Source organism: Sus scrofa, chromosome 3 (assembly GCF_000003025.6).
Source record: "Sus scrofa isolate TJ Tabasco breed Duroc chromosome 3, Sscrofa11.1, whole genome shotgun sequence".
Classification (NCBI taxonomy): domain Eukaryota; kingdom Metazoa; phylum Chordata; class Mammalia; order Artiodactyla; family Suidae; genus Sus; species Sus scrofa.
Genome location: NC_010445.4, coordinates 54274734 through 54295153, shown reverse-complemented (window position 1 = coordinate 54295153; position 20420 = coordinate 54274734). Strand labels below are relative to the sequence as shown.

Here is a 20420-nt window from a genome sequence, read left to right as displayed (position 1 = left end):
CAGAATACCAACACTTTCCATGCATGAAATACACAATTAATTAATCAGCTTTATGTACTATTTTTTGATAGTTTAATCTTGGTGGATTTTATTATAAATTATTGTAACCTTAAAGTTTTATTGTCCAGTAAAAGGTTCCCTTCTACATTAGGCAGAACAGACAATGCTGAGCTTGACAAGGTTTTCTATTCTAGTTTTACTCTGGTGGCTGGTACATCATGTCAAGGAACCCAAACAGGTTTGGAACAGAATTAGGATCTAATTTACCACACCTGAGGGCCAGAGCGATTAAAAAGACTAACCAAAGTCTTGCAGCTAGTGAGTCTTGCTGGCAAGAAGCCTAGGATTGATTTTAAAAAGGACAAAGAAAGAATGAGGGGCTCAGATCTGGAAAGGAGAACGGAAAGGTCCACCGGTGAATTTTAATCAAAACCATGTACGTTTCCAATCCCATGAAATGAGAAGTCTGAACATTAGTTCCAAATATGACGCTGCCTTTCACTGTACTTAAGGCCTGTGAGCAGGCACATAAAATCAAATAATTCATTCGAATGCAAGATCATTCACAGATATTAGAAAAGCATTCTGCTGCTTTCACATGTTCTTTTTCTAGTCTTAATTGCTGCTCTGAGTGTGATAACAATTTCAGCTATTTTTTTCCCCCCATGATGTAGCTGAACTGTGTTTCACCATGAAATTGTGGAATTCGCCTGTCTTTGTGGGAGGGTGGGAAAGGAAAGCGATATCCTACCTCGACGGTGGTCCTATCATCCCATGCAGCCAATCAACAAACAGTCCCCACGTACCTGATATGAGTGAAGCACAGTCCTTACTGTCTGGGAGGCACCAGGGAAAGGACGAGCACAGCAACATCATCACCGAGTTGCAGGAAGATTCCAGCAGCAGCCACTTAATTGCATATAATGATTTCAACTAACTGCCATGACATTCTTATGCATTTAAAGATAGAATACTTTAAAACCTGTGTGAGACGTCGCAAGATTTATGTTCTCCTCAGAGGGGAACAAAACCCTTGAGTCTGATGAAATACTGTTGTACCACAATGTGAATGCACCTAACACGAATGAACCTCCGAATGGTAGACGTAAGGTTTATGCTACGAGTTTGACCACAATTTTCAAAATGTTTAAACGGCTTACGAAATTAAATTATATTAAACAATTTACATTGGTCCATGAAATGTTCTTTCTCTATCCTGCAGGGAATAGGGAACGTGCCAAGATTTTGAGCTGGGGAAGAAAGAGGTGAAACCAGATCTTCAGGGTGACTGATTAATCAGAGAACACTGTTCCGGGTTTGTCACAGCGAAGCTGACCAGATGAATGTTCAAAAGCCGGACAAGCTAGTATCAAAGGAAAGTGGTTAAGCAGGAAGGCAGCACTAGGATGTGGAAGAATATTAGAGACTTTTGAAAAGAGAAACCAACAATAAAAAAGAAGAAGCCAAGATGATTCCGAGACATCAAGTTCCTTTAAGAATATGGTGCATGTTGCAGTTCCTGGCATGGTGCGGTGGAAAGGAATCCAGCTAGTATCCATGAGGATGCGGGTTTGATCCCTGGCCTCACTCAGTGGGTCGGGCATCCAGCGTTGCTATGGTGTGGACTGGCAGCTGTAGCTCCAAATCAACCCTTGGCCTGGGAACGTCCATATGCCTCAGGTGCAGCCCTAAAAAGCAAAATAATAATAATAATAATAATATGATGTGTGTTGCTACGTCACTCAGTATTTAAACCACTGTAATGAAAATCCCCAGGAGGCATTTGGTTAAAGGAGACAACAGCTTGAATGCTGTTTACCCACCAAAGCCCCAAAGATGCCAGCCTGCGATACACGCCAGAAACTCAAAGCAGCACCTCAAATGAACCCGCCTCACCACAGCCTTCCCATAGCCAGGTGAGCCATCGCTTTCTCTCCTGGAGAGATCACCCTGCTCACCTGCCCCTATGCATGCTCCACTTGAGGTGTCCCTGGGGAAGAGAGGAATTAACAGAAAAGAAATCATCATTTCACTTCCAATTTGATGGAACTAAAGAAACTGCTAGAGTCTCTTCTCCAACTCTGCTTACCCCAGGAAACAGAATTGAACTGAGAAAAAGTAAACCCTTTCCAGACTTTCTGCCTTTAGGCAATCTGATAATTGTTGATCTTCCAATTTTGGATCTTAGTTCTGCAGACAACTCAGAAACTCTTTAGTTCGGATCTGTACAGAAGGTCAGCTGGTGTTTCCAGATCAATCCCTGCAGTGTTCCATTTGCTAAAACTGCGGATTAAATTAATCTCTGCTGTTCAACATTCTCATGGCCTGCAGGTCTCTCATTCCAACACTTAGGCTGGGAGGAAAAAGCTGAGTCAGAGGGTCATTATAATTTTGCTGGAGAATCTTACCATGGAGTGCGGTATCAAAAAAAAATTAAAAATTCAAGTTTTTAATTAAAACCTTCACAACCTTATCTCAAAATGTTTCAGCCTTTGCAGATAAGATGGCATTTTTCCACTGAAAAGAAGCATAGCCAATGTCCAGGAGGAAAAGTAGTACTTGAAAAAGAAAAAACGTTCTCTTTTCCCCAATGGAATGTACATATTTAGACTATCTTACCTATCTCTATTCTTTAAAGTTTAAGCTTAAATGTTTATTTTTCATTTTAGAAGTAGGCATATTTTAATTTCTAATCTAAGGATACTGTGGCTTACTAAATACTTTATTTTACTTTTTTACTTCTACAAGCTACTTAATCTGTGAGATATAGCTCAGGGAAAACATGAAGTCTTAAAACCTGTTGGTATAAAGATAAGCAGTTTATTTAATATCTAATTAAATGTGGTCACCAGAGAAATCACAGCTTATGAAACTTTATTGGAAAAAGATTAATCCATTTCAAGCTGAACCCAAATGTCATAAGAGAACTCATGAATTTAGACAGGAATCCATTTACCATCCAAAGAAATTTTCATAGTTACTAAGAAGAACCTATATTACTGGCTCAATTTATATTTGCTTCAATCAAATTTATATACTTTGTAGCTATCATTGTTTTCAGGGACAATTATCATACATAATGATACAATAGGGAGCCTTCATTTGTCAAAAATTTCTATAATGTTCAAAAACACTTTATGAATTTATAGACTTATTCTTTCAGAAATTAAAAAGATTGCACCGACTGTGCCATCTGAATTCAAAAACAACACTTCAACAAAAAACTACTGAATACCTATTAGACGTTGGACTCAAGCATTGGGGAAACGAGAATGGGTAAAATAATTCCTTCCTTAGAAGGACTCATGGAAAACATGACAGATAAACCTTTAAACAAGCAACCACTGATATAAAGTAATAACTACTATACAGCAGAGGCTGCTTGTTTTTCTCCAGTATCTACTCATGTCTTCTTCTGTAATGATAAAAATTTTATCTGGACACATGTTCACCCAGCATAAAGACTGGATGCTTCTCTCAGCCTTCTTTGAAGCTCAGAGAGCCACGTGACTAATTCTAGCTGATAGGATATAAAAGAAAGTAGTTTGTGCTCCTTCCACGCTGAACATTTAAAGGACAGGATATGTCTTCCCCTCCCCCTTTCCTGGGCTGGAAAGGAACACAGACCATCTCAGATCATGTGGATAAGCCTAACTGGTCACAGAGCAACAGGATAAATGGGGCCTGAGTCCACAATAGGATGTACAGAGCAGAACCAGCATACCATCTCAGGCTTCAAGTGAAAGAAAAATAAACGTGCGCTTTTAAGCCATTTTTTTTGGCATCCATCACATGAAGGAGCCTTGTGCTCTAATGAATTTATAATAAAGATGCTTCTTTTACTGAGGATTGTGTTACTGGAAAATGCCCATGAAAAGGAAGAACTAAAACTTAATAGTATAAGTGAAGGAGAGTTGATTTGTAACTTTTTCACAAAAAAAAAAACCTGAATTATGACAACAAATTAATCTTATAATTAATAAGACAGACATAAGAATTATTTAAATTCTTACAAAAGGATGACAAGTAATTACTATGGGGCCTTTTTCTTTTTTGTATAATCATGTGATATAACTAATGAAAAAAATCAGAGACAGGAAGGAAGACACCCTAAACTGAATCACTGACACAGAGAAAAGGCTTAGAAAAATAATAGTGAGTGCAGGTGAAAGAAATATAGACCAAAACATTTAGAAAGGAACTAATAGATCTGAAAGAAAGACCAGTATGACTGAATAGAAGGATAATTCAATTAAAAGGCAAATGAAAACAAATATGTGCAAAAAAAAAGTGCAAACAATACAAAAAAATTCCCTGACCTAGAAGAATGAACTAATCTTGAAAGACTAAAAGAGCACTCCATGTTTCAAGAAGCTCAATACTGAAACATTTTTTCATTAACCTGCAGAATTTTAAAGAAGTAATTCTTCAGGTATTTAAGCTGAAAGAGCAAAACATCTACAAGAAGTAAAAGGGAAGGCATATTAGATGAATATATATCAAAGTTCCAGAGAGATTCCATGTTTGATGAATTCATAGAAAGTAAAAGAGGTAAAGAAAGAAAGAATCTGATCTGGAAAAAGCCCATCATACATTTGCTGTTTTGTTTTTTGGTTTTTTTTTTCTCCAGATGGTGGTGTTTGAGTTGGTTTTTAAATTTCATGGCTCTTAAATGTCCACTGACAGAGGAATGGATAAAGAAGATGTGGTACATACACACAGTGGAATATTACTCAGCCATAAAAAATGAATTAATGCCATTTTCAGCAACATGAATGGACCTAGAGATGATCATACTAAGTGAAACCAGACAGTTACAAAAAACATATGATATCACTTATATGCTGAATCTTTAAGAAAGGATACAAATGACCTTATTTGCAGAATAGAAACAGACTCACAGCCTTTGAAAAACTTAGAGTTACCAGAGTTCCTCTCCTGGCTCAGTGTTAATGAACCCAATTAGTATCCATGAGGATTCAGGTTTGATCTCTGGCCTTGCTCATGGGTTAAGGATCTGGCTGGCGTTGCTGTGGTGTAGGTCACAGATTCAGCTTGGATGCCATGTTGCTGTGGCTGTGGTGGAGGCTGGCAGCAACAGCTCTGATTTGACCCCTAGCCTGAGAACTTCCAAATGCTGTGGATGTGGCCCGAAAAAGAAAAAGAAAGAAAGAAAGAAAGAAAGGAAGGAAGGAAGGAAGGAAGGAAGGAAGGAAGGAAAAAAAGAAAAACTTACAGTTACCAAAGGCACAGCTGAGGAGGAGGGGTGGACTGGGGCTTTGGGACTGGCACATGCACAATGAGGTCTATGGAATGACTGGCCTGCAGGGACCTACTGTACAGCACAGAAAACTCTACCCAATGTTCTGTGATAATCTGTGTGGGAAAAGAATCTGAAAGAGAATGGATGTGCATACATGGATAACTGAATCACTTTTTTGTAGAGCAGAAATAACCACAACACTGTAAATCAACTATACTTTAATAAAACTTTAAAAAAGGAAAATAAATAAATAAATCCTGCCCCTCGTTTTACTCCATGAAACAGACTCATACACATTTTTAAAATTTTCATTGTTCTTCATTATTTAAATTATTTAAATGAGCATGGGTGCAGCCCTGAAAAGCAAAAAAACTAAAAAAAATAAGTAAATGAGCATGTAACATCTTAATAAAAATCAGTAATCAAACAGGAAAATATCAGAATAAGATGGAAAAACAAATATACCAATACAGAAACAATGCTTAATTATAGGTGGTGACTTTCTAACTTCCAAAAATTACTGTTACATTTTATAAGAGGAACTGGCCTTGAACAAGGAATATGGCAGGCAAACCAGGAAAGGATAACACGCCAAGCAGAAACAAAGATAGAAAAGTGTGAAGAAAATGACGTGCTTAGGATTCAGCATGGGCTCTGATGAGAAGCTGGAGATGAACCCTCAGTCAGAGTACATGCTATGCTTCATTCTAGCCTTTATTTCTGTCCCTGAGTCACCAAACATCCTTCAAACAAATTACAGGAGGTTTGTCTCTATGTATCAGGTGCAGAAATTCAATGTCCAGGTGTCAGGGACAAAACAGTTCAGTCCTAGATCTAAGAGAATCCTATTCTAGATGTTGGCACAAAGGTGAAAGGGAAGAGAACCCTGCCCTCGAGATGCTTGTAAGATACTTGTGAGATCAGATGGACATGAAGAACAGTAAACACTAATAAAAATATGCCATGATATAGCACACACTGGCATGATAGACATTGAGAAGAAAGGAACCTCTTCACTGGTTGAAGCCGACTATCAGAATAGTAGGACTTAATGGGAGGTCTTCATTAAGAAGAGGATGGAGCATTTTGATTTAAGAGTTCCAGTTTCACAAGAAATTGTGTCAAAGGATCCCCACCTACAGCTACATCACAATTCCATAAAGATGGACAATTTATCTTTTTATCGCTGAAATTATAAGGAAAAGATATACTAATTAATCAGTTATATTGGAATTCGACTCTTTGAAAAAATAAGTAAAGTCTTACCGCAGAGCAAAATTAATTCCAGAGAGGTAACTATTCATCTAGTTCTTTTACGGTTTCATGTGATAGATTTTAACTCTTCCAGGTATTTATGGAAATAGCCTTTTAAACCGTAATTAAAAAGGAAGAGATCACAGGAAGAAAGATACAAAATTCAATTTCTCTAAACAAAGCTAATCAAAACCTGAAAAAATTATTATAACCTATTTAGGGAAAGTGCTTATAACACATTTCAAAGAACTCTTTCTTTACGAGAAAAAAATAAATAAACAGAAAAAATAGGTAAAGGACATGAACAGAAAATGCATGGAAAATTATATATGATGAGTTTTTATTCATTCTGGAATTACAAATTAAAGGTCTAAGAATTTTTTCTTCGAAAGTATCATATCGACACAAAAACACAAAACTAAAAACAGCTTAAATGCCCAGCAAAAGAATTATGTAGACAAAGGCACCTCCACAGGATAAAACCACTGAAGTCTCCCAACTTCAGATGCAAAAAAACAGGCACTGAAGGTTGCCAAAGATTGTTCAATGACATGGTAGAGTGGTTATGGGATGCAAGAAAAATGAATGGGTTAATGATATAGAACAGCAATCATTCCAAATCTACAAAGAAGGTGGCAGTGTGAGAAAAGACCAGAAGGATCTAGACCAACATGTTAATTATTATTAATTAATTGATTAGTGATTACTTCCAGGTTGTAGGATTACAGATCATTTTTTTTCTCCTTTATGTGCTTAGGGTCATCCAAATTGTTTACAATGAAGCCATACTACTTGCAAAATCTTTGCTGACCTGTGGAGCTAAACTTCTGGAAAGAGCTGTCTATATGGAATATTTTGAATTTCTCTGCTCAATTGTCTACTCAACCCAAACAGGCTTGGGCCCCAAAACCTCTCCCCCAGGGAGTGAGTAACTTCCATGTTACAAAATCCAACATCAGCCCAATCAACACTAGTGGTCATTCCCTTCCCTCTTGACACCCTTCTTCTTTGTGGTGTTTGGACACCACACTCTGGTTTTCTCTACAGATCCCTTCTTCTCCATCTCCCCTTCAGGCTCCTTCTTCTCATTAACTTGTTGGCCTAAGATTGCACTGGGGCCCAGCCCTCTTCCTCATCCAGGCTCCAAGTGTCAGACACCATGTGCCTGTGGGAAATTCCCAAATCTCCATCTCCAACCCAGATACAGATTTCCTTCTCTACCAGACTCCAATTTTTGTGTCTACCTAGTCCCTCCACTTGGATGTCTAGCAGACACCTCAAACTCCATAAGCGCAATCAACTCCCATTCTCGCCCCCACGCCCTGCTTCCTACATAGCTTTTCCCATCTCAGTGAAGAGCAGCTTCCTTTCAGAGGATCAGGTGGAAAGCTGACCTCAGTTCCCCTCTCTGTCTGTCATCCAACAGACAGTCAGAAAACGCCACCGGCTCTCCTTGAAAACAGACCCGGAATCCGACCATCTTGTCATTGTCCTTGCTACCCCCCTGGCCCTAAGCACTAGCATCTTTCCCCAGATCAGGGTGGGACTCTCCCAACTGAGCTCCTGCTTCAACCCCCACCCCCGGCCCCTCTACTGCCTGCCCCCAGCTACGGTCTATGCTCAGTGCAACAGCCAGGTGGATCCAGACCCTCCAGGCTCCCCACTCTCACTCCCAGTAAAGCCACAGTCCTTCCTGTGGCCGAGAGGGCGGGCTTCCTTGCCTGCACCCCTCCTCCCTGCCCACTCCACTCTGCACACACCTTGCCGGTATTCCCCAGGGCAGGGGCCTGTCTCCAGTCCCCAGGGCCTCAGCCAGAGCTTCCCCCTCCAAGGACCCGACACCTTCTTCCAGGCATCTTCCCTGCAAACTCCCTCACCTTCTTCTGGCCCAAATCTCACTCTTTCAATGAGGGTTTCCCTGCCACCCTCCCTAACACTGTGATGCAACCCCATGGCCCCCGGTGCTCTGCTGTGACTTTTCCTTTTTCCCTAATACTTAAAAAATTTTTTTTCCTTTGGGGCTGCACCCCCAGGGTACGGGACAAATCAGAGCTACAGCTGCCAGCCTACACCACAGCCACAGCAACACAGGATTAGAGTTGCGTCTATGACCTACACCACAGCTCACGGCAACGCCGAATCCTTAACCCACTGAGTGAGGGCAGGGATCAAACCTGCATCCTCATGGATGCTAGTCAGGTTCATTTCCACTGAGCCATGAATGGGAACTCCCTTTTCCCCTCATACTTATCATCACATCTAAAAAGCTAAAGAGGAGTGATTTAGATAGGCAGTGATGAAGCACAGAAGGTTCCTCTGGAAACTCCCACTTCAATGTACCTTAGTGAAAAGGGTGGCATGACCCTGAGCGAGGTCCCGTCCAGGGGGACTCAGTGAGGACCTAACCTACAGGAGGTGCCAGTAAAAAACTGACAGAACTGAAATAGCCATTTGAAATCCCAGTGAGCACAATTAAAGCTGAGCAGCATGAGACACACAGAGGCAGATTTTCAGGGCAACATGAGAAGGGGGAGGGCAGGGAAGATGGCCCAGGGGTTGTGAGTTCCCTTTTGGCTATGGGGCTGGGACGCAGGATAAGCCACTACAGGGCTGTCCCCAAGGGGACCTTCCATCACCCATGCTTTCAGTGATATTTTCAAGATGTCCAAGTATTACAATGAAGGGGCTGCTAAATAGCTGGATGTGTACATTTTTGTATTTTCCACTGTTCATCCTTGTGTCACACACGTAAAGCTATGTATTAAAGGCAGACCATGGACCCAAAAACCGAGTCTATAAAACGGGAAAGAAACAGAGCTCTGGGCAACTCTGTGGATAGACTGTGTGAACATCGGGAACAGCAAGCCACCACTGGTGACTGGCTCAGGAGTTGTGACAGAGAAGGACCACAAAAGCACAGAATGTCACATGGGGGAAGAGGGCCTTGGGACATGTTGGGAATCAGTGCCCACAGGAACCCAGGGGGCCTCTCAGAACTCTGAGGATGTGAAGTTCCTTCAAGACCCTGAAAACTTAATTCACAGGGCAGAAAGGCTGCAAACGCAGGCTCAGGCTCATCTCTCCAGCCCTCACCCCATTAGCCCTGGGGCGGTGGGGGGGGCATATCCTTTATCTTTTCACTACAGCTCACACAACGTGGCTGGAAAACAGACACAACACACACACACTCACACACACACACAAACACCTGCAGGCCCCACGCACACCCAGAGCTCTGTGGTCTGTTTCCCTTGGGCGGTGTTGACATCCATCAGAAAATATGGTACCCATTTCTCTTGGCAACAGCAGCTATAAATCACTCGTTGGGAGTGTCTACCTCCTCCCTTCTCGTGCAAAGTTCAGCAGAAATTTACTGAGGCCGCAACGAGAGGAGGTCCATGGCTGGCAGGGAGTGGCTCCCTTTACCTACATCCCTAAATTAATTGACTAATTCAACAAAAATCTACTGAGCACACACTATGCTCCTGGTGCAGGCAGTGACGCTCCAGTAAACAAAGCTGTCAAGCCAAACAAAAAGCCTCGCCCTCATCAGGCGCTCCTGACACTCAACCACCTGCCCTCTGTCCCGAGTTCCGAGCTCTCTAACCAGAGTGGGACTGAGCACATTTCAAGGTAAATGTGAAGTCACCAGAGCTACTAGAAATTAGTCTAATAATTATGAGTTGTTACTATGAATGTGGATATTTAGAGGGCTTACTCCACACCCGCCCACTATTGTAAGCACTGTACACAAATTAACTACTGAACAGTCATAAAAACACTATCAACTGGCACTGCTATACTGAATTGTGATCCTTACGGTTTTAAATTTTAGATAGAAACTGGATCTTTTTCATAATGATTTTTCTTTTTTCTACTATAGTTGGTTTCCAGTGTTCTGTCAATTTTCTACTGTACAGCAAAGTGACTCAAACTTTTTCTCACAATATCATGGTCCATCACACATGACTAGATAAAGTTCCTAGTGCTATACTGCCGGATCTCATTGCTTACCCACTCCAAATGCAATAGTTTGCATCTATTAACCCCAAGCTCCCAGTCCATCCCAATCCCCTCCCCCTCCCCCTTGGCAACCACAAGTCTATTGTCTAAGTCCAGATGTTTGTTTTCTATGGAAAGGTTCATTTGTACCATATATTAGATTCCAGACATAAGTGATATCATCTGGTATTTATCTTTCTCTTTCTGACTTATTTCACTTAGTATGATCATCTCTAGTTCCATCCATGTCACTGCAAATGGCATTATTTTGTTCTTTTTTATGGCTGAGTAGTATTCCATTGTGTATATAAACCGCATCTGCTTAATCCATTCATCTGTTGATGGACATTTAGATTGTTTCCATGCCCATGTCTTTTTTCTAATTCTTTTTCTATTTTGTTTTGGGGGATTTCTTTTTCATTTATTAAGGAAATGGGGTCTTTACAAAGGAAATCAAATTAAAACAAGATCATCAGGGTGGATTCTGATTCAAGAGAACTGATGACCTTATAAAAAGGAGAGCTGGGACAGACACACATAGAGGAAGGACGATGTGAAAACAGGGGTGAAGATGATCTCCTACAGTCCAGGAAGAGCCACCTGGACCGGGTCCTCACTCCTGACCCTCAAAGGAAGCCAACTCTGCTGACACCCTGATTTCAGGCTTCTAGCTTCCAGAATGGTGAGACAATTCATTCCTATTGTTTTAAGCCCACCAGTGTGTGAAAGCACCTGATGCTCCCGAAGCCCGACTTTGGGTCTGAACAGAAACCTGCCAAGTCCAGGGGTGGTGGGCAGCCTGCTGGTCCCAGTGGGCAGCCCCGGCGTAAACAGCAGGACACTGCACTCTCACAAAGGGACCGCTTATCTGAGTGAGTCCATCCCTCAGCACAATCACACATGCTATTTAACACTCTCTGCCTTCAAAGAGATCTATGCCAGTGAGTTGCTCTAAATACTTGCTACCTAAACATTTTAACTTTCCCCCCACCCCTCAGTCCGGGTTTTGCTGATTTTGTATTTCATTTAACTGGAAATAGAGCTCAGGTACAATGTGCTCCACTGCACGTAGCTCAGAGAAGCTGGACACACCAAAGGAGTGAAATTCCACCACCAAAGTGGCAACAGGCTCTCAGGAGGGGGCTAAGCATTAAATAAGGGACACTCGTTTTACTGAGGCTTTGCTGTTTTAATCCGGGATAATCTCGGTCTTCTCGAGCGAAGGGACTTTTAACAAATAAACACAAAGGCACTTGCAGAATTTCATTCTCCTTTCTCCTCCCCCCTCCTGTCTTGGGGCTTCTATGGCTCAAGTGCACATACGCATACGCACACATACAACAACCTCCAATAATATCCTCATTTTTATAGTGTTTGCTTTTGTTATTTCAGGGGCATTTTAAATAAGAATAATGAAACCAATCTTTTTCGAAAGCTTACTATAGTATCAGTGCTAAGCATATCACATACTTTATCTCACCTACTCTTCCCACCAGTAACTCTGCCGAGCATTTATTACCATCCTCTCCACTTCACAAAGAAGGAAATGGGGGCGGTTAAACCACAGACTCCTGGCCATGTGGCTAACAAGTGGCAGAACCAGGATTCAAACCTAGTCCTTGCCGGTGTCCAGAGCCACAGCCACCCCATGGTGCCCTGCTCCTAACCTGAGTATTTGAAAGCATGCCTGGGATTTCTGATCAAGAGAATTGAAACACAGGAGCAACCTAAATGTCCATCAGCAGAGGAACGGATAAAGAAGATGTGATGCATATATACAAAGGAATACCACTCAGCCATAAAAAGAATGAAATCATGCCACTAGCAGCAACCTGGATGGACCTAGAGATGATCACAGTAAGTAAAGTAAGTCAGACAGAGAAAGACAAATGTCCTGTGAGATCACTAACAGGTGGAATTTAATTTTAAAATGATACGAAAGAACATATTCACAAAACAGAAACAGACTCAAAGATTTCGAAACCAAACGTATGGTTTTCCTCTGGGAAATGATGCAAGGAGGGATAAATTGGGAAGGTGGGCTTGGCACATACACACAACAACATACAAAATTGATGAGTGACAAGGACCTACCATCTAGCACAGGGAAATCTGCTCAATACTCTGTGATAGCCTATATGGGGAAAGAATCTGAAAAAGAACGTGTGTGTGTGTTTATACATTCAACTGATTTCACTTTGCTGTATACCTGAAACTAATACAACCCTGTAAGTCAACTATACTCTAATAAAGTTTATAAAATTAGAAAAAAAGGAGGATGTTCCCTTCGTGGCGCAGCAGAAATGAATCCGACTAGGAACCATGAGGATGCAGGTTTGATCCCTGGCCTCGCTCAGGAGGTTAAGGATCCAGCATTGCCGTGAGCTGTGGTGTAGGTCGCAGATATGGCTCAGATCTGGCATTGCTGTGGCTGTGGCGAAGGCTGGCAGCAACAGCTCCAATTAGACCCCTAGCCTGGGAACTTCCATATGCTGTGTCTGTGGCTCTGAAAAGACAAAAAAAGAAAAAACAGAAAGAATGAACCACAAAGGAGAAAGGGCAGGGGAGATGCTGGATCCCACATCTTTTCAACTGACTTGAGACTCACAGGCTTAGGGCACCCCTTGAGCCCCAGGTCTGGAGTAACACCCGCAGGTTGCAGTTGAGGGGAAAAGAGCCCTGTCACCTGTCCAGATGCTTTCCGGGACAGGAAGCTTTATGAGAACTGAGAAAATACACAAGGGACGTAAAGCGGGACTTGCCAACAGCCTCTGTCCAGGGCCTGGGAGCAGTTTCCCACCCTACAGCCAGAAGACTCGACTTTTATAATGTGAATCCAAAGGAGCCAGAGGGGGAGGGGCAGGAAAGGATACCTGCCCCTCCTTACAACAGGGCAGGTTTTAATACACTTTCTCCAAGTTTTTCAATAAAATCTTATAGAAACTAAAGTTATTTTTAAGTGACTGAGCACTTTGCCTTTTAGGGTCCCACTGGCTGAACATAATAGCACCCCGAAATATGGAAATGTTTCCACTGCCAGCCTTCTATCTGATTTTCAGGATGACCCCTCTCTAAGACGGAAAACAAGGGCTTTCCTCTTGCATCCAAGATCAAAGCTGTGGGTCTTCTAAGTCCATGTGGTGCCAGTTCTCCGCGTTCTTGCTGAGAGCACAGAGGATGTGTATCAGGTGAAGAGGAAGAAGCACAGAGCCTGAGCATCTGTGTCACTGCTAGGTCAACCTGCCCTGCAGGACATGGCCTCTGTCTGCCACGGGTGAAAGAGGACCAAAGACAGGGTGATGAGAAGGATGAGACCAGAGCAGACCATGAACCCCAGGCTGACCACACACCCTCATGCCATCAGCGAGCCACCAGAGAGCATTCTTTGATCTGAAAACATTAAACATCTTGAAGGCATTAAGAAATTTTGCCTGGCATGACTACGTAACGTGCATGCCACTTTGTGGATGCCATTTCCCTCCACAGACAGGTACTGACTTTAATTTGGAAGAAATTCATTTTCGTACAAGGGTAACCAAGAGTGACAGGATATACAGAGCCTACATCATTTATCTTCTGTGAACTTAAACGACAACAAAAAAATCAGTTAATTGATTTTCTAGTAAAGCTATTATATGAAATCACAGTGTTTTATCTTTCTGCGCTTGATCGTGGTATAAATGGTGATTTTAAAATGCCCGTCATGAAAAGGCTATGATTCATCGATACATCTTAAACTACTGAATGACTTCTTTTAACCAAGAGAAATCCAATCAACCAAAAGGGATCACTGGGTACTGGGGGAAGAATTACCAACCAGGAAGAAAACTCCTAACATGCAGTCTATGAGTTGATCTTCCAATCTGGATGCCTCTTTCCCTGGTACTGAGTGAGTCAGTGACAGACAGCAGCCACTGGTCTCCTTCCTCCCCCAGCTTAGCAAATGCTTCTTTTCCCAGCTCTTCAAGCCCTCTGCAAGAGCAGTTTAAGTCATCGCCATTGATTACACGAATAGCAAACAGAAACTAAAACGTGTATGTTTCAGAATGCCACCGCAGCAGCTGTAACATGGCAAACAAACTGATTTCATAGTCCGAGCCCCATGTTTTGTCCCCATGGCACTGTACAGTGGGCTTTTTTACAGCACTGCCCAATTTTCCCCTTGCCAGTAGCACCTAGTGTACACATATGTATATTTTAATCCTACTGACTTTGAGACTAACATAAAGCATTCTTTCCCAGTCTAAAATTATCATTTTAAGTAATTTTGTATCATTTTTCAAATAGCACTTTCTTATTCCATGAGCCAAAGACAGACACTGGGAAGCTCATGATGCCTCTGAGGCCCCTAACGTTAGAGGGGCCCTAACGATGTGTTTTTATAAATGTTTCTGTAAACATTTTCGGTGCAAAATATTTCCTCTATTTTTTTTCCTAAAGAAGATCCCCATGACAGTATCAATTTTAGGTCCCACAATCTGCATCTGCCCTTTAGGTTAACAGTGAATTTCATGTTATATGGTAAGGGCAAAATATTAATTGTGCGCATCCATCGAACAAAAAATAATTCGCTTCTACTGGAAATAAGAAGAGTTCCTGTTGTGACTCCGCAGGTTAAGTACCTGACTAGGATCCATGACGATGCAGGTTCAATCCCTGGCATCGTTCAGTGGGTTAAGGATCCAGTGTTGCTGTGGCTGTAGCCTTGGCTGTCAGCTCCTGATCCGATTTGACCCCTAGCCTGGGAAACTTCTGTATGCCTAAAAAGAAAAAAAAAAAGAAAAAAAAAGGAGAAAAAAAATCCTGGAAATAAGATTCTAGAACGTTCTAGAATGCCTGCTTCAGTCATTCTTTAAGGCCCCTCTGTCCCACCTAATAGCAATCACCCTTCCAAGCGGCACCCCAGGGAAGGCTCACTTAATGAGGGGTGGCATCAAGAATGAAAGACTCAGCTCTAACAACAGAAATATGTTTTTCATTAAACACAAAACTGAGCTGGGAAAAGCCAGCCAAGGGGCAGGTGTATCAGTTAAGGAATTCCCTTGAGGTCTTTAGCTTCTACATCAAATTGCACTAAATTTCTCTACACTAATTACCTAGTACTGAAGACTAAAGAATGATAACAAATAATTCGCCTTGGCAGCAGATAGAGTACAGATGTCGGAAAGAATGAAGAATTTACGAAGTGTAAAATGAGACAAAAGAGATTCACAAATGCTCGATTTTTTAAAATAGCCTTCTCCTGTGATAAGGACTTCAAAGGTGAGGGAATTTTCCTAAGGCTCGAAGCCCAATTTTAAATTTTGTTTGGACTGTGAGAAACTGTAAATTAAAAGCTAAGTGCTGGTGTCTAATTTATTCATGTAAATTTCTTACAGGCAGAGATTACATCTTAGATTCTTTTTTAAATTCTCATACCACATCATACCTAGCCATTGATTTGATTTTCTTAGGAGGACTGTCCCTACACAGAGCCATACGGCTATATTTTCACTCTCCTTACCTCCATGTCATTTTTACTGAATGCTCCTTTTTGCCTCCCAAATTCTTCACACTGTCTTAAGTCTTGCTCTATAGCTAACATCTTGAAAAAGAGTAGTCAAGTAACACGAGTTCCCCTCAGGTCATCTCCTCTGGAAATTTCCCCTAAAAATTCCCTATCTCCATGACAATCAAGGTCCATACTATGGAAAGGATATTTTCATACAGGTGGTATCTTTGCTGTTTTTGGTTTTTTTTTTTAAATATATATGTATATGCATTAACTTTTTTAAATGGTTTGCCACATTGTTTTATCCCCTCCAAAAAAAATAAAAGCCAATCTTCCTTCAAAAGTAATGTCTGGTTAGTTGATAAAATTCTTCAGTTTCCATTATGATTATGCCTTTATAGAAATGTCCTGTGAATATTGAACAATATATCTGCCAGAGCAAATTTCTTCATCTCACGGAGTGTAAATAAACAAACCAACAAACCAAACCCTTTGAGTTTGAAGGATAGGAGATGGTGCTTTCCAACTTACAGGTCCCATCTTCATGCAGCCCACTGGGAAAGAGCTGTGTTCTTATTATAATAGTAAACTGATTGACCACACAAGAGTTACAAGACTCAAATTACCATTATGTCTATAATGCGAAAAGCTTTTTGCTAAAATAAGGACTGTATATTCTCCTCTACCGAGAAAAAAACCACCACCACAGCCATCATCAACAATAACAAAGACAGCCATTAGAACTTTGTTCTACAAACAACACTTCTTCTTACCTCTTTTCTAGCAGTGTGTGACTGGCCTCTTTGAAGTGCACCTTACAGACCATTAGGCAGGGTCAGGGTCATTACTCATGGGGAAATGAAACATTTCCTGTCTAAAGGCTCTCCCTTCTCTCAGAAAGATTCTCTGGACCTCAGGCCTCTCCCTCCTTCTGTGACTCCCCGCCAGCACCAGCCCAGTGTCAGTCCCTTTCTGAGATCCTGGTAGGGACTCCTGGGAAGGTGCGCAGGATCAATGACATCCCCCTAAGCCTGCTGAAAACTGCAGAGTTATCTCCAAGAGGCTGCCCTGGTTATCAAACACCAGCTTTCCACTGGGAGCCTTAACAACTCCCTGGGTTTCAGAGTAAAAAAAAGTGTGACCTCAGAAACGTGACGTTTCTTCAATATATAAAAATCATTTTAACAAGGAAGCGACGGGGATTTGAATGATAAAGGGATTCCTGAAGGATACAGTCACGTCTGTTTGAGGAGAAGCCAGGCTTTATTGGCCGCTACGGGCCATCTGACGATGACAGTGAAAATCAGAGCTTGATGAGTTCCGTTTTGTCAGAGGTTATCTAGGTGTGTTTCCTACAAACTTTTAAAAATGTAAATGCTTGCAGAAGTTACATTTTGTGTCTATTAATTCCTAACAAACACTTTGGGATCTGTCATAAATGAATAATCAAAAGAAGTCACTGGTATACATGTCACTGAACATCCTTATTAGAACATGTGTCAACCTCTCAAGACAGTAAATGTGTCTCCTCTCGGGGTAACAGTGACGTCCCAGTTGGTGGGACACAGATGAGAATTCAGAAAGGGGTAAAGCTCTGCCTCATCACGCATGCAACAAGCAATGTCAAATCATGTGTTTCATTCAGTATTCGATCAAATTAAGATACAAAGAATTTTCTGGCCCCACTGTTATTCCATCTTTTAAACAGACTATGTTGAAAAGAAAGCAACAACTGAACGGTTCCTAAGTATAATGTCCTAGAACTCGTGTTGTGTTTTAGTTGGTATGCCAGATTGTGGCAGAACAAAAAAAAAAAGTGCAGTCTTAGTTCTTCTTCATGGGCTCTTGACAAGTGTCATCAATCTGGAACCAGCATCGGGTATGCTTTTCCAAAACAAAACCTTATTTTCCATCCAGACTTACTGTTCATGTGACTAGCCACGGCCTCTTTGTCACCTCCGTGATTATGATTTACTTGTTCTGAAGTCTAACATTCCACTCATCCATCCTACAATTGTGTAATAACTGCACAACGCAAAATGCAAACCTGAAGAATCTGACCTAAAAGATCGCACTCTCTTCATATAACCTAAGATTATCTTCATAGGACAAGGAAAGCTGTTACTTGATTAACATCCATGAACCCGGATCTCAACTTCTGAAAGATGACTGGGCCACCGATACATGTAAAGAATTACCACAGTCAACACTGAATCATTTAACATTTACTTTCAAAATCGTGATGATGCCTACCTTGTGAAGTTTTGAAGCTGACAAAAATGATGAATTTCTGAACTCCTTTACATAGAAATTAACCTCTCCTACATACTAAAAGCTTTGAAGTACTGTTTGTCTAATAAATAACATCTCTGTCAACACTGGCTTGTCCACACACACACACACACACACAAACACAATCCCTTTGAAGGGAGCGTTCCTTTCTGAACTACCCAAGACACACAACTGCATCTGTTGGTACTTAAACCACTCTGATTATCCTCAGTTTGAGATTTTAAGAAACCATGATTGATGTGTACATCCTCCTGTATTGACAGCTACAAAGCCCACCGCATGAAATCTGTCACACGTGGAAATAAAGGAGAATGGGAACCAAGGGGACAGTGGTCAGCGAGTCTCCAGGGACTGCTCAAATGCATGGAAGCGCTGCTGTGCCCAGACTTACCTCTCCTTGCTTGGGGATGCCAAACTTGGAAAGTTTGCCCTTGGCTCTGGCGGACTCTGGCTTGGCAGCGGGGCCGCCCCTGTACGATGTGCAGTGCACGCTGGCTTCTGTGGACGACTTGAGCTTTGGAGACTCGTCAGGAGCCTGGTCTTGGCCATCCATTGGCCGCACGTAGGCAGTTGGCTTCTGCTGGACCAGGCTGGGCTTCGAAGCCAGGGATGGAGGAAAGTTCTGGACACAGTGGCCACCACTGCTGTGCTTGGCTGTCATGGCAGGCGGCCTGTCCTGGGTCTGAAGACCTACTTCGACATTGCAGACTTGTTTGGTCCGTGGCTGCTGTCTGCCAACCCCATCTCCGAGCAAGGTCCTGAGAGAGCCCTGTGGTGCTGAGTTAGAAGAAGAAGACAAAAGGACAGATGAGGACGAGGGGCTCAGCACGTGGGGCATAGGGTTGTTATTGTGGCTCTCTGGGTGAGCAGATCTGCTCAAATCAAGTGACCAGCATTCCTGCTCACCTGCTCTCTGCTGACCATCGGACGGCGGGTGGCCAGCCTTCTGCCAGCCCATGGCGCCCCGCTTACTCTGCTGCCCAGGGACAGCTGCTGGTGTGGAGGTGGTGCTGCCAACAGATGCAGGCTGGGTCTGGGCTCTCGGATCTGCCACGAAATGCTCATCAATCTTGTTCACAGGAGCCTGAGGAACCCCAGGTTTGGGGACACCAACCAGATGACTCTGGTTAGATCTATCTGTTAAAAAGTCCTTCATTTCATCGTAATTGCCTAAAGTGTTCTGGATGCGGCTGGAGAGCTCATCCCCCTTGTTAGTCTGGAGAAAGGAAAGCAGAACTTAGAGTCTCGTTAGAGTCGATGGAAATAGGGATTGATGGAGGGAGGGGGACCTGTATCTGCATTTGTTGGCACTTAAATTTTTTTTTTTTTTTTGGTTTTTGGGGTCACACCTGTGGCATATGGAAGTTCCCAGTCTAGGGGTCAAATCAGAGCTGTAGCCACCGGCCTACGCCACAGCCACAGCAACACAGGATCCTTAACCCACTGAGTTAGACCAGGGATCCAATCCCCACCCTCATGGATACTAGTTAAGTTCACTACCACTGAGCCGCAATGGGAACTCCAAAAAAACTCTCATTATAAACAATTTGACATTTTAGAAAAGCATTATGGATGGGTATGTCCCCTTGCAGTGAAAGTTACAAAACCCACCACAGGAAACCACCTGGAACTACTCAGAGTCACTGGTTGCCATGGGCAGAAGAAGAGCTGAGACATTAAATCACAGTCGTCATCATCTTGCAAGACTTCTGTCCACGCTCTGTACCTCACTAGGACTGGACCACTGTCAGCAGCCTCAGAGCATGTGGACCAGCCATCCAGCCCTGGTGCTGCTTGGTACCTGCCACAGTGAAGTGACCACCACAACTTCACAAATCAGTCTGGATTAAGTCTTTCCAGGACTAGATTTTTTTTTTTTCATCCCATGGTAAGCTTTCCTTGAAAATTCAGATATGGCTTAAGTTGTTTTGCTTCCAATTTCTAAATATACAACTATTCTTGTCAGAAACCCAGAGGGACAGGCAAAAGAAACCAGAGCGAAGCCTGAAATTAGCATGAGGAGTTCCCATCAAGGCTCAGCAGTTAACGAACCCAACTAGCATCCATGAGGATGTGGGTTCAATCCCTGGCCTTGCTCAGTGGGTTAAGGATCCAGCG

The 20420-nt window shown here is 42.3% G+C and overlaps 1 protein-coding gene across 15 annotated transcripts in view; it reads right to left on the bottom strand.

The window, feature by feature from the left end:
- AFF3 (AF4/FMR2 family member 3) overlaps window positions 1–20420 on the bottom strand; it is a 594726-nt gene that overhangs the window by 435048 nt on the left and 139258 nt on the right. For all 15 annotated transcript variants that reach the window (XM_021088183.1, XM_021088185.1, XM_021088184.1 and 12 more), the window contains 2 exons: window positions 19209–19518; window positions 18694–19079 (listed from right to left, as the gene is read on the bottom strand). In XM_021088183.1, the coding sequence (XP_020943842.1) occupies window positions 18694–19079; window positions 19209–19518 (696 nt within the window). The remainder of the gene's footprint in view (window positions 1–18693; window positions 19080–19208; window positions 19519–20420) is intronic.